At 39.0% G+C, this 15900-nt stretch overlaps 1 protein-coding gene across 1 annotated transcript in view; it reads right to left on the bottom strand.

Moving 5' to 3' along the window:
- The window catches only part of TAFA1 (TAFA chemokine like family member 1), a 440521-nt gene that overhangs the window by 80385 nt on the left and 344236 nt on the right, over positions 1-15900 (bottom strand). Inside the window, exon 3 of the mRNA XM_040995063.1 lies at positions 14728-14868. Coding sequence (XP_040850997.1) covers positions 14728-14868 — 141 coding nt within the window. The remainder of the gene's footprint in view (positions 1-14727; positions 14869-15900) is intronic.

Genomic DNA, 15900 nt, shown 5'->3' with positions numbered 1-15900 from the left:
AGATCTTCTGTTTGATGATTCACTCCCCAAGTGACTGCAACGGCTGGTACTGAGCCGATTTGAAACCAGGAGCCAGGAGCTTCCTCCCGGTCTCCCATGTGAGTACAGGATCCCCAAGGCTTTGGGATGTCCCTGACTGCTTTCCCAGGTCACAAGCAGGGAACTAGATGGGAAGAAGGACTGCCAGGATTAGAACCAGCGTCCATATTGGATCCTAGCGCATTCAAGGAGAGGACTTTAGCCACTAGGCCACTGTGCTGGGCCCTTGCTGTTCATTTTTGAAGCTTTGTGCATATTGATTCTCAGGTTTCCACAGAGGCATCTGTTGATTCCACATTTCTGTTAACACTGAAATCAGAGGCCAAATTTGGGAATAGACTATGAACAATCTTTCAATATATTCTATTTTATATAATATACACCTGACTTAGTTAACCTGCTTGGGGACTATGTTAATAGATGATCAATTAATGAACACTTTCTCAAATGTAAACATTAGCTTAGAGCTCAAGAAAGTAACTTGGCTTCAGTTTTCCTTTGTAACTTTTTCTCCCTGCTGTTCTTCCCTGAGGCACCTGCCAGACTCACTGGTGACTCTGGAACGTGCTGCCTCGTGATTTCTATCTACTTCATCCTCTTTCTTCCATTTAAATCACTTTGGTTAGAACAATACCTTACATCTTTCAAAAACACATCACTTTACTTGCTAGCTTAATTAATCCTTGAAATGACATCAGGCAGCTACTATTTTAATTATCACTTGAGAGATGAAGGAACAGGACAAAGGGACAAGAGCTAAATTCCGTTCAGGTCAACATCACACCCTTTATCTTTCTGTTTTGGAAATGTTCAGGTAAGTCATATTTGAACACTGTAAGGGCTGTTCATAAATGAAAACTTAAAAGACATAATTCTGTTTCCAGAATTCCAACCCATGTTGACATGCTCCCTAGGCTATGCTCTCAGCCACGTTTTCTTTGGTTCTTTACTCTGGTTGTTTCTTAGTTTCCTGTAGAAAACTTGGCCGTTTCTAGGAGGGTTGGCCCCGACACTGATACATTTACACACCTCTCTAGGTGATTCTATCTTGCACTATGAGTAAACACTCATGGCACCCTTCTAATCTCCTGGCATGAAGTGGTTCCTCTATCCATGTTGAAGACATGTAAATTCTAGTCCTCTTTTTTTTTTATCAGAAGTAGTATTGAATAATAAATAAATAAATAAATCTTAAAAGATCCTTTGTATCACAGCTTAAAAATAACTAAAACATGAGTAGTAAAAAAAAAAAAGTAGTATTGATAGGCCCCTTGTCATAGAGATGCCTGAAGCAACACCAAAATTTTTAAAGAAAATTGGAAGCTTCTTCTGATCTACAGCTGAATATGTATAATGCAGAGCTTCATATTCATGGGCCTGGGAAGATGCTAGGATTTCCTCCAACAGGCACGTCTACTTCCATCTTCTGTGTTTTGGCCAGCGAAGCTGTGTGAAAACTTGGCTTCTCTAAGTATCTGAATACTGACTTAAATGTAAGAAATAGTCTGTCTCCTTTTGGTAATTTCTTGGTCACAAATAAGGGCTCACATGCAATGAATAACAGTTAATTAGAAGCAATGTAATTCAGCTCCAACATAGTGATGCACCCAAACACAGAACCTGTTGTTACCGTCACAAAATGATTTGGGCCTGCCTTTATTGCTCTTGGATAGAATTTCAATAAGGATGCTTCATGAAGTTGATTCTTGACCACCCTAGACTCACATACCTCCAGAACTACTCCACACTCTTCCTTACCCAGGGAAACGCAACTTCCTTTCAATTACTTGGGTTAGTCATGTTTACACTTCTTGCTGGATCTAGAACGTTTGGTTATGTTGTTACTTCTTCCATCAGCATTGTATTCTAACTCTTTATTGAAATCTCAGTTTGGACATTGATGCTCCTAGAAAGCCACTTTTAGCTCTCTGCCTCTGTAGTTGAACATTGTCATCTCTGGCTTTTACAGCACTCTGGGCTGGGGAGATCATCACCACTACCCACATCACACATTTTGATATTACCCATTTACTTGTTGTATCCCTTTGCACTCCTAATTGTTAAGGTAGGGGACATCTCCTATCAGCCCCTCAATCTCAGATGCTCCCCACAAGAAAATGGTACTTGTGGAAAAAAAAAAACATGCTGATTCCATAGATCCAGTAAGATGACATCCTCAAAAATGAATGGTGCTGTCACTTTCCTAGGCATAAGAGACACAAGCAGTAATCGGGCATTCTGAATTCTTCCTCTCCTTGCTTCTGATTCTGCTTCCTGTCTATTCTCTATACCAGTTTCCATTTTCAGAATCTCAGATACACAATTACTATGTGCTGAAAGAAATGTTCTTTTCTGTACATTTCCGGTTCCTTTTATGTTCAACAGAGATAACAGCACTTATCAGAAAAAGATGATGTGAGGATTATATTATATTATATTATTATTATTATTATATTATAGTACAAACTTAGGATTCATTAAATAATACAATTATTATTTTCAAACTAGTATTATAACTGATATCTCATGTCAAGAAGACCACGGACACCTAGAAGGTTAGACTTGGCGTCTGTGGCTTGTGGAGGAATGATTAGGAAGCTATCTATTCACAGTGTCCTCAAGATGCAGGGTGACACCATCAATGAGCACAACTGACACGGCAGCTGGTTGCACTGTGAAAGAGAAATCCCTACCGTTTGATATCACAACCACAAGTATATTCTCACAGAAACTTCGCTTTTCGCTTGAGTCACTATGGCTCCTGATGGTCCAAGGTTTGGGTTTCTTGTATTGTGGAAATCACTCATGAGAATGAGCACTTGAAATAAAGAAAAAAATAGTCCAAAGGCACCAAAGAAGAACATGAGTGGTAATGTGCAAGTTAACAAATGCAGGTCATTCTAAATTTAAAGGAATGTGACCTTCCTTTGAATTATTAACCGCCTAATCATTTTACTAAAGTAATATCACTTGATTAGTTCAATTAATGTTATCCTTAATTTTAAAAACAATGCAATAATGAAAATAATAGCCAATAATTAAATCATGCTCCAATTTATAAATGAAAGAGGTGTTTGGGAAAGGTCAAAGTGTTCCACCCATTTCCTAAATTTTGAACTCATTTGCTGCTATGTATTTGGTATGTAAGATTTCCTTTTCATAAGTGCTCTACCCATGTAAGAGCTCATGTTCTCCCTCTCATTTATTGGGGTCACCTATAAATGAGAAAAGGCTAAGGAAGTCTTAAGATGCTAATAGTTTAAACTCTTATTGAAGAATCAGTGTGCAATACGCTAGCTTCTGTTGATAGATGGTATTTATTGGAAGGCAGGGAAAGCAACATCAAATGAGTATGTTAAGCTGTCACACTGTCATGTAGAATGCTACCCTGACTGGGGATCAGAGACATGATCTTACAGGTGAGGGCACGTCTTCCTGATGCTAGTGGAAGAAGGCTTTGCTTGAGTAGACCACATTTCTCCTACCCACGTGGTCATTTGCTCCTACCCTGTTTAGTGCAAAGCAATCTTGTGGCAGGGGATGGGGGCGGGTTGGAAGGCAGGAATAAAAACATTATTCTTCAAATTGCTTTCTGAGTCTTGGGATAGTTTTTGAGCTCAAATACCAAATATTTGTATCTCCCTTATTCGATTGGTGAGTCACTCACATCTTACTACTGGGGACAGATTAAGTCTGAGAAATTCAAGAAGCTAAGATGAAGGAACACACTACTATGATGTTTTTCAATACATCATTCATCTGCATAAATTTCTGCACAGGTCCCAGAAGAGGACACAAGTTTTCCAACTTCCTCAGATGAAGTTATCAGAAGCTTCCACATAGAAATGCACCAATATCCTCAACAGCTTCCACAACTGCTGCAGAAGGACAGGGCTATAGATTTTCCTAGAAGTGTGAAATAATTCACAAGGCTTGCTCATTATTCATATGGACAGCACATTAATAACACAGGACTCTGAAATCCTGCCTCATCTCAGCTAGGTCCTAGCTACTGGGATGAGGAGCTGACATCTTAGATTTAGAACAACATTTTTTCCCCCTTTCTGGAAAAAAAAAAAGCAGGAATTGATTAAAGGTGCTTTCATATCAAAGAAGACTGAAGCTTTAAAAATACTTGAGCTTTATGGAGATAAATGAAACTCAATGACTTTGGGGATACTTTAAGCAAAATTCCTCTATTTACAAATTTGAGATTATGCATAATCATAACTGACAAATATCTGAGGTATGCCTATCATGCTTTTCCTCTTTTACTCATTTCTCTTTTTCTCTCTCTCGCCCTCCCTCTCTCTAAAATACATACAACACATGCACACACATACCATGAAACTATGAATAACATTTGTACAGAAAATTTTACTCTTCCCAAGTGGTTTCATAAAATATGTGGCTATAAAGATAGATTACATTGGAATTTGCCATATTTTGGTCCAAACATATGCAAGAAATATAATTTCATATATATTTTCCCATTGTGATGATATCAAAATGTTCAAGGTATTTCTTAGATGATTTTTGTTCATGGCTCTGATGCTGTTGAGAAAACACAGGGATCTAGGTTCAAGAACCACTGCTGTCTCACAGCGTGAGCAGTTAGAATGTACACAGTGCCTACTATGCCCCCTACACATCCAGTCTCTTTGCAACATTTCCTATTTATCATCTTCCCCTGGGGAGAACAAAATGGAGAAGAGTGGTTAACTAATGGAGCTTGTAAGCTGATTATCACTGTGTATGACTTAAATTAATTTTTTTCTCTTTCCCTCCTTAAGACTGAGTATTATGAAATTTTCTGTCCTGCCTTCTGATTAATGAAATATTACACTTCAGTGTTTAATGTACATTTCTTCAGTTGAATGACATTGTGCATATTCCATGTCTATCAGTCATTTTTATTTCACTTTCCTTGAATAATTTAAGATACTTCATTGTAACTATTCTATGCAATGTGATACCATTTTGATTTATTAAGTTTCACGTGTCTACTTATAGGCCTGTGTGCTGAGATATTTTATGGAAAGATGCACAGAAACCTGATAAAATGATTCTTAAAATTAACATATAAAAGTATTGGAGTGGGCATTTGGATTGATCGGTAAGAAGTCAGTTTAGTGTCTGAGGTTTCATATCAGAGTGTTAAATTGAGTCCCAGTGCTGGATCCAATACCCAGCTTCACGCTAATGCACATCTGGGAGACAAGATGGCAGATCATGTAAATGAGAGCCCGCCTCTCACAAGGGAGACCTTGACTGGATGCCTGATTCCTGGTTTCAGCCCTGGCGCAGCTCCAGGCCTCGCAGGCATTTGGGGAAAGAAGTGGTCGATGGAAGCAGTGTATCTCCCTGTCTCCCGACAAATTGCAACGTAAGTGAAATTTAAAAAATATGTAAGGGGGAGGTTAATGGGAGAAGAGAAAATAAAATTACCTTTGTTCATATTCTTTGTTTGTTGGTTTTGTATAACTGTATGTTTGTTTTTCAATTTTTAACTGAGAATAATTGTGAGTATTTTTGGGGAACAACACAATACTTTGATATGTTACAGTATCAAATATGTCCACACATTTCTGTTTCCCTTGAGTAATACATACTATTTTTATATTAAAGAACAGTTTATTAATAAAAGCAGGGAATTGATTAAATGAATCTGATGAATCACAGTCCACTGCCTTCAAGGGTCAGACAAGTACCTAACCTCAATGTCTCCAAACCCTAAATAAATCACAAGGAACACTGCCTTAGGGGGCAGGTCTGAAGATGGTTTTGGTCAGTGGGCTGCCAACTGACAATAGCTACACTGACCTGAAGAAGTAAAATACCATGCTTTCTCCTAGCAGCAGAGGAGAATATACGACAACTGAACTGGTCTCTTGATTATGGGAAGGGACCCATGCAGAGACTGACCCATTAATGGACAGTATCAATGCTTTCTACATCCGTCCCCTCATTCTCTTCTGAAGGCAGACTTGGACTTCTCAGATCCCTGGACAGGTTTCAGTGCCAAGTAATGGACTGAATGCTATTACAATAGAAAACTTACCTATATTACAAAAACTATGTCTGAAAATGCTATCATTTTACTAATGACACTATAAAACCCCTTGTAATAAGAACAAGGGACTTCCCTTTAAAAATGTCTTCAGGCAATTAGGCTCAGCATTAAGCAAACTTTGAAAGAATACACAGGTTTCTGGATCTGTGTTGCACAGTATATTAAGCTACTAACTGTTGGCAGCATCCTATATAGGAGCACCAATTCTGGTCCCAGTTGTCGCACTTACAATTCAGCCCTCTGCTAAGGATTCTGGGAAAGCAGCAGCTGATCACCTGAGTGTTGGTTCCCTGCTGACCATTTGGGAGACCTGGATGGAGTCCTGGGCTCCTGGCTTTGGACTGGCCCAGCCCTGGCTGTTGTGGCCATTTGGCCAGTGCTTGGAAGTTTGCTCACTCTATCTCTACTTCCCTGCTCCCCCCTCTTTTACCCTCCTTCTCCCCTTCCGTTGCTCTGCCTTTCATTTGAAAAGATAAATAATCTTTTAGAAGCTGAATAGACAGGTGTCAAACAGATGGCAATGAGGCCACTGTTTCTGTCACCACATAAATCTCTGATCCCCCCCCCCCCATAACAATCTGCTATTGTAGCATTTCACTGTGTGTGGACAAGTAAATGAAATGGCAGAGCCAAATTAAGGTATTTTTGCCTCATAAAAAATGTAATGTTTGTGAATAAGTCTTTTATACTAGGTTTGCTCTGGGTGAGCTTATGATTTCTACACTGTGGTTGAGTTTAATATGTCACTAGGATATATTTTAAACCACATTATGATTAGATCACTTGTGCACTGTTTGATCAGCCAGACTTGAGAAAAACACTGAGATATGGTACAAGTGCAATTGGTTGAACTCAGAAATCCAAAAAATCATTCTTGAAAATAATTAAAAAAAAAAAGGCATTGTCTATAGTATATTGTCTATAGCATCATGGCAAAATGTCTAGTTTCCAGAAAAATGGCATTTAAGGACATGAATAATGGTTACATAGAAAGTTTTTACAACAAAGTTTGGGAAATAGTGGATGAAGTTCAATGGATTACTTGCACATAGAAGTTCTCAGGGCCTTTACTATGATGTTATGTTTTGTATGGCTAACAAGGAAATACTACATGTAATATTTTATATCTATATATCATTTTCTCTATAAAAAAACTGACATTGAATTTCAAACTTTCTACCATTCTCATGCTTTTTGCTTTACCATGACTGTTTCCAAAAAAAAAAGTAATGTTTCGTTGTTAAGAAAAATGTATCATGTTTTTTCCAAAGCAGTAATTTCCAAAAACAAATTCTGCAGAGATTTTTGTACTTAAAAAAAAGGTTACTGACTATAAAAAAGAATATTAAGAGTTAGGAAAAATGACCCAAGTCAACCAATGGATAGGTGCATTAATACTTTATCTAAATTTCTATTGATTATTCTGCGTTATCATGTTACACTTTCTTTTATCTCCTTCCAAGGTTTATGCTGTTGGTCCTTTCCTCTCACTATCTGTGATCTTTGAGTCTGTCTGACTTCCTAAGCCTGAGCATTCATGCATCATCCTTCCTGTGATTTCAGCTCTGATCCTGGAGCTGAAAGTACAATGTCTAGAAACAAACTTTCCTGATATATTGTAAGTTTATGTCTCCATAAAGATAGTAAGGAATGTTATGACTTTTTAAATTACATTATTTGATCATTTAAAAAATGCCAGAGAATTAGACATCATCTCCAATCTGCTGACTCATACCCCAAATAGTCACAGTTCTGTCAGGAACTTGATCTGGACCTCCTTTGAAGAGTGGTAGGTGCCCAAGTTCCTAAGCCATTACCTGCCACCTAAAATGCATCAGCAGCGGGAATTAGGTGTCAAACTAGGGTTCAAATCCAGGCTTGCCATTATGGGTTACAAGCCTCCTAAGTCAGAAAGCCTTTGCTAACACTAGAGTTTTCATGGGCATGAAAGTTTTGTTTTTTTTTTTTTTAAGATCTTTGGTATAAGTGGGTTAATTGGTCTCTTCTCATTGCTTCCTTTCTGGCACACTAGTATATGAACGCAAGAACACCAAGTAAGTAGTCATTTAAAGTGCTGTAATTTACACTGAACGAGCTGAAAGAACTATGAACTTATCATTGAGATTTTCTTAATTAGCGAGATCCTAGCATCTACAAAGTGTCAAAGGACTTTCCCTAGCAACTGGCAATTGAAAATTTCCCCCATGTATCTATCCAAGTTAGGGACAAATGTCAATTACTTCACAATAAAATCATAAGTAGAGAAAACCATAGGAAAATTTCACCACAAAACAGACTCTGTATCTTCTCTCTCCTGCCATGATTTAGACCATCAATCTGTAACATGGTTAGCACTGTTTACAAAAACACTTCTGAATATTTTAATACTTCTGAATATTCTTAGGAAGCACAACGGATCACTGTAGCCTAAAGGGAGGGTTCACATGTTCCCCAAGTACTAAGCATTTCTGAAAATATCCACATGATTGGACCTGATTCCATTTCTCACCCAGATATGCCACATCTTACAAGGAAGGCTTTGGAAGATAATTTCTGTTTACATTAGACATGCGTCTGCCTACAGTTAATGACGAGGACTTTGAGTCTGGACAGCCCAAGACTTTCTTTGGGCTCTGCCATTATTGGGTACAAGACTTTGAGGTGTTCATTGTGTCTCTCTCTCTTTGCCTCAGGTCTCTGTGTGCCTCAGGTCACATTGAAAAATATACTGTATAAGGCATGTGTAGACTTACAGCACTTGGGAGAATGGCATATAGCTAGTCCTACCCCCAAATCCTAATCATTATTATTATTATGTTAAATCCTATAGCAGTAAATGTAGTATATAATATTACATAATACCATATATTATACAATACATAATACTAAATTCATCATATTGTACTATTTTGCAAACTGTATTTCTTAATATTTACAACTATTTTTGATAAATTTGAGATTGATAATATAGCTTTTAAAGAACTATTTATTTTATTTGAAAGTCAGAATTACAGAGAGGAGTGGGAGAGCACCTCCAATTTTCTATCTGCTGAATTCATTCCCCCAAACGGCTGCAATGACCAGTGTAGAACAGCAACTATAGATCAATTAAAATCACAGACCAGGAACCTGCATTGTAAGACAGAGTGTTAAGTTGCTGCTTGTGATGCCAGAATCCCATATGAGAATCCTGGTTCTGCATCTGATCCTGCTTCTTGCTAGTGGGCTTGGAAAAACAGTGAATGAGGGTTCAAGTACATGGGTCATTGCTACCAGTGTAGGGGACTCAGATGATGTTCCTGGTAATGGTTTCTGTCTAGCCTAGCCATGGCTACTATGGTCATATGGGGAGTGAATTAGCAGAGGGAAGATCTCTCTCTCTCTTTTTTTTCTTTGTGTTACTCTGTCTTTCAAATCTATCAATAAATCTTTAAAAAAATCATGGGAGCAGCTTCATAAGCCCACTAGAAGTGTACTGTTAAGTGTTTAATATAATTTGTTTGAAAAATGCTTTCCTTACACAAATACGTATATTTAGAAGACATCATCCTCTTGCTTAGAGTTTTCACTTGATTTTTACGTTTAGTCCCCACGAAGTTACTGGCAATGACTGAAACACTGAAGAGGGTCTTTTAGTTGGTCTGAAGAGGGTACTAATTTGCCTCATTTGAGTTTATAGAATAATAAAGGAAGTATAAGGGGTTGATACTATGGCATAGCAAATCAAGCTACCATATCTACTTCTAATCCATCTCCATACTAATGTGCCAGAGAAGGCAGGCTCATGGGCCAGTTGCTTAGAACCCTACACACAGGGGAGCCTCAGAAGAAGCTCCTGGCTGCTGGCTCCTGGCTTTTATAAAGCTTAGACCTCACCTTTGCTATCATTTGGCAAGTGAACCAAGGGGTGGAAGACCCCTCTCGCTGTAATTTTGCCTTTCAAATATATAAAACAAATCTCTAAAAATGTCAGATTTTGAATCTTAAAGCAATTTAAGACAAGCTTCTCTTAAAATCATTGTTTATCCTATATTTTTGAAAATACCACAAAAATCAAGTGATCTGCAATTTCAGAGGAAAACAAATAACAATAATTGGAACACTTAACATGGGAAATTCACCATCTAAGAATGTATTTAGCAGAAATGTGGTAGATCTATTGTCAGCATCTGTCATGGAGAGAAGCTGGCATCTCTGTCCTCATGGAAATGAGACAATAGGTCACAGAAATATTGTACATGTGTCAAAGTTGGGAGGAGAGTTAAATAAGCAGTGCCAGATTCACCCCTGACAGTCCTGGGTAGCCATTAACAATACTTGAATGTATGTGAACTTCTAAGATTAGAAGGACATCCATTGGGGCTGGTGCAGTGGCTCAACAGGCTAATCAACATCCCATATGGCCACCCATTCATGTCCTGGTTGCTATAGTTCCAACCTAGATCCCTGCTAATCCTGGGAAGGCAATGAAGGATAGCTCAAGTCTTTTGGCCCCTGTACCCACATGTAAATCCAGAGAGGTTCTGGGTTCCTGGCTGCAGATCAGCTTGGTTCTGCCAACCATGACCACTGGGGAGTAAACGGGCAGATGCAATAGCTCTCTCTCTCTTTCCCAATCTCTCCTTCTCTCTGTAAAATCAGCCTTCCAAATAAAAATATGTAAACATTTTAAAGGCTATGTGTTAACATCTTACAGAAAAAGGATAATCTCTAGGCAATTATATTAGGATGTGGATGTATTTTAGCATGTGGATGTATTTCTGTAGTTTTCAAACATCCTGTAATGAATACCAATAAAAAAGTAACATCTGTATTAGAGTTTCAGAGAGCAGCAAAGAGACAGAGAGAGCTTGTATTTGCTGGTTCACTTCTTTGATGGCTGTAACAGCAGCACTGAGCCAGAGCCAAAACAGGAATTTAGGAACTTGATCTGGGTCTTCCTCATGAATGGCAGGAAGCCAAGTACTTGAGCCATCACTGCTACCTCACTAGTAGAAACCCGCAGTTGGGAGCTGTACCTGGATACTCAGCCCATATACTCTGATGTGATACCTAGGCATCTTAACAAACAGGTTAAATGCCTGTTCTCAAAGTTTTTGGAAATTACTTGGGAGCATCAGTGATACCCAGAATAATTATCTGGGCTGTAAAAACAATTTTGATCATAGCAACACATTGATGTGCCATTTATTTCAATAGACTTAAGAGTTTTGAACAGCAGAATGCATTCCAAAATATAAATAATCAGCATGAGACTAAAGAACACTTTATTCTTTGTTGACTACTGCACAGAAGACAGGCTATATATATCCTTTTGTTAGAATCAACTGCACTCAAGTGTTAGAGTTTCCAAAGGCAAACAAACTGTTCTGGGGTATAAAATATTACTGTTATATGGTTTAACTTCTCACAAAAACTTAGAGCCAGCTGCCATTTCTCCTTCTGCCACCACAGCCAATGCACTGCTTAGTGTCTTGCATCCAAATCCTGAAGGCAATTCTATTTCTAAGTCATTAGAGATAAAAATGAATTGGAAACAAAGTGGAGATTTATAGTTAACAGCCTCAATGCTTTCTTTGGCAAAGAACATGAGAAACCATCATGATTTTATGTTTTATAAAGCCAACTGACTTCTAGGGCCAAGAGTTTCCTCCACTTAGAGTGTGATGGTTTCTCTAGTCTGGCTGACTGCCTTTCCTGCACTGTGGTGATTTGACATAGGACAAGGAGATAATCAGTGCAAGTTTTTCAACCTCAATAACACTGACATTTTGAGCTGGATAATCTTTTGTTGTGTGTAGAGGATGTCTGGGCAAGATATTCTATAGCTTCCCTGGCCTCTATCCATCAGATGCCAGGTGTCTGTTTCTCTCTCTCTCTCTCTCTCTCTCTCTCTCTCTCTCTCTCACACACACACACACACACACACACACACAGAGTTATGCCAAATGTTTAGATTCCAAACATCTCCAGACATTATTAAACGATCCCTAAAGGAAATCATGTGGACAAACAATTGGATTATATACCCAAAGCTGACTTTTCCACATCCTTTAAAAAATGTTTTGACCTTCCTATCATACAGAATGGGCTGCTCCGCCTGTCACATGAACTTGTTTGGCCTCTGGCTGAGATGGTTTGGTCAAAGGCTGCCATGTTGACCCTAACTGGAGGCATCATATTCTGTCTTCTTAGAAAATGCATTGAAGAAACAGGGCCCTGAATCTATACCATTATGCTTAATGAGATTAGAGTGGGAACCACAGACATAAAAGCCATATACAATTTATGAATTTATTTATGGGAGTCAAAATGCAAAGTCCTCAAGAGGGACTAGGTCCTCCAAGTGCAGGATAGCAATCAGAGTTAGTGTGTTCCATTAAGAAAGAAAACAGATAGTAGTTGCATGATTTTAGAAACCACATGAGAATGGGCTGGATTTCTTGCAATTGATTCACAAAGAGTTTTCAAGTTTCTTAAAGTCACTTATCCTTTACTTGCCCTGGCTTGAGTATGTTTCTCTTTCTAACAATCTCCTGATTCATAACGAAAAATACCTAATACATGCTGATCTAGAAGGTGTCCTTCTTTGTCTGGATTCAGAGGAAGAGCAATGGATCCTTAGCTAAGAGATCCATGCTTTGTGTTCTGTCCTGGGATGCTATGCTAATGAATCATTTCTCTGAGTCCTGATTTTAGAACTGTAGAATCTGACCAACTCACACACTACTAAAATACTGTGATAAAGGTGGACAGAGACATATTTAGCCCATTTAAATTTCAGACTCATTGGAGGTGGTGGGAAAGAGTTGGCATGAGTGTCTGTTACTCTGGGCTCAGAAGTCAGTCAAGCCCTGGGACCACTGGAACATTGAGTAGCCCTAGTAAATCCCCAGTTTATTCACACCTAAAATGAAGAGATCAGGTTTCTTACAGTAATCAGCCTATATGATGAGCTTAAATATTCCTGCCTGTTGGTATAGTTTTTTGAAAGGATGAGAGGCAGAGGAAGAGAGGGCTGGAGGAAAGGAGGGATAGAGAAAGAGAATTACTTGCTTAATTATTTACTTACTTACTTACTTAATTCTACATTGGATCACTCCCTAAATGCTTGCCATAATTAATGCTGGACCAGACTGACATCAGGAACCAGGAACATAATCCAGGTCCCTCCCATGGGCCCTAAGCACCTGAGTCTTCACTGCTGCATCTCTGGGTACATATTATCAGAAAACTAGAATGAGGAGCAAAAGTCAAGACATAACCTCAGTTGCAACAACATAGGCTGTGGGCACGCTAAGCAGCAGTATAACAGCTATATTGCAAATCTGCCCTTTGGCTGCTGACCTTTAAGTCCTGATAGCCCATTTCTACACTGAAAGGGGCTGGCTAGGGGTAACAAAGAGGGTACTTTGTCAAGGATCAAATGTAACTTGGCTGCTATGTATAAAGAACACGGCTGACTTCTGTGTTGTTTTCTAGTATTACTACCTGCAAGGGAAGCCAACCATCAGCTATTGACAACGCCAAGCTCCTACAGAAAGGTATACATGCAAACAACTGAGGCTACCTGCCAAAATCCAAATAAGAATCATTTTGTAGCCAAATTCAGAATTAGTCAAATCTTGAGAACTTAATCAGTCATGGGAGAGAACCTGAGGTTGAAACCCAGCATGACTGAGTTCTTGATACATACACACTGTGAAATAATTTTTACTGTTTTAAAATTGTTAAATAAGGGATAATTTTATTATACAGTAATAGTAAAAAATACTATTTTATAGGGTTCCTGAGAGGGTTAAGCAATATCAAATAGGAAATGTTTATTACAGTACTTAGCACAAGGTAAACACTCAGGACAATTCTATCTGTTCATCATTATGTCCAAGGTACCTACATTACTATCTGGCATACAACAAATGCTCATTAGGTACTTATTGAATGAATATTAGGTATTGCTACCCTTTAGTAGCACCACTATAATCATCATCCTATGTAATCTTAATCCAAAATCACCTAAATCAACCAGCCCCTTGAGTTTCTTAACTGGAAAAAAATTCCCTTATTTCCATCTTCAAATTCCCTTACTTATAACACATAACTATTTGAACATCCCAAAACCATACACCTTAATCTATTCTTTGTTGCTCTGACAGAATACCCCAGACAGTATAATTTACAATGAACAGAATTTCACTGGCCCACAATTTTGTTGGCTTGAAAGTTCAAGATCAAGGCACCAGCAGATGCACTATCACATGGGAATGTTGAATGGCAAGAGCACACGAGGGAGCTGAACTCATGCCTCCACATGAAATCAATGTCTCTCATAAGGATGGTACCCTCATGGCTCAATACCTCTCAAAGGACCCACTTCCCCATCCTGCTGCCACATCACATTTCATCAAGAGTGTTGGCAAGGACAAACTATCAGATCTAACAGGAAAGTACCAAAAGGGCCAACTATTTGGTGAGGGTTAGGATGAGGACAATTTTCTGGCATTTGCAAGGTATCTTATTAATCGACCTAAATCATACTTACAATGAAACAAGAAGATCTATCACGTGGAGTGAAAACATAGATGTGCACATTGAGAATCAGGCCAGCCACTTACCATCCACACAGGAAGGTCTGTTTCTCGTGGTTCCCGCCACTTTCCCAGGGAGACAGGAACACTTCACTGTTTGCGACCGCTCTTCAATGCGGTTCTTGTTGCAGCATCTGTGTGCAGCAATCACCTCACACGTCCCTCCTTCTGGCAAGACAGAGACAACAGGGTGACTGACATTGGTGAGGAAACACTCAGAGGCTGCTCAGCATCAGGGAGGCCGATAAGCCTGCAGCAATAGTTTTCTGGAGACATAATTAAGAAGGAAATCCCTTTCATTATGTAAGATCCTGGAGAAGGCAGTACTACATGTCTGTCCTCAAATAGCACTGAGCAACACCAGTGAAGAGTCCTCAGGATGAGACAGTTCTGGGTTTCATTAGCTGGGAGGTAGTGAAGCAGCAGCCTGGATCTAACATGAAATAAAAACATTACCTGATATAAACCTGATGTGTGTGAGTGTGTATAGAGTGGCAGAGAGAGAGAGAGAATCTTTTATTTGTTGGGTCACTCCCTGAATACTCCCAACAAACAAGGCAGGGCTAGGTTGAGGACATGAGGACAGTGGCCGGAAAAGTCCATTCAGGTGTCCCCTACGGGAGGCACAGGTACAAGGATTTTGGCCATATTATACTGTTTCTTTCCCAGACACATGCACAATATGCTTGTTCATATGTATAGCATTAACAAAACAAACTGGCACTCTGACACGGTATGCTAGTGTTGCAGGAATTGATACATCTTCTATACTGCAACACTGCTCTCTCTCCATATATTATATTTTGGGCACACTCAGCTGTGTTGATTTGAGTTGAAACATTCTCTGAGCTACCACTAATGCCAAGGAACTTCAGCTCTTTTAGTCCAGAATCTACAGTGCTGGGAAGACTGCCCGGAAACTGGCTCGCCCTCACACTGCGTACCACACTCAAAAAGGCAAGATAGAAAATCAGTTTGAGACTCATGTTCAAAACTCAGACCTCAGTCACAACTAAATAAAGACTTGGTGAAGAAAATAGGTATGTGCTATAAACAGCATGTCCAATTGCAGGCCTGGGCATATGGCTTCATTTAAATTATTACAGCACATCCATGCACTCATCCACATTTGTTAGCAACTTAATGTATGTCAATCAGCAGGTGAATGGTTGGGTCTGTCGAAAGGCTGATGAGCAATCA

Source organism: Ochotona curzoniae, unplaced genomic scaffold (assembly GCF_017591425.1).
Source record: "Ochotona curzoniae isolate NIBS_2020 unplaced genomic scaffold, NIBS_Ocur_1.0 contig_908, whole genome shotgun sequence".
NCBI classification, from domain to species: domain Eukaryota; kingdom Metazoa; phylum Chordata; class Mammalia; order Lagomorpha; family Ochotonidae; genus Ochotona; species Ochotona curzoniae.
The sequence above is the reverse complement of the archived record's forward strand: the minus strand, read 5'-3'. Positions and strand labels throughout refer to the sequence as shown.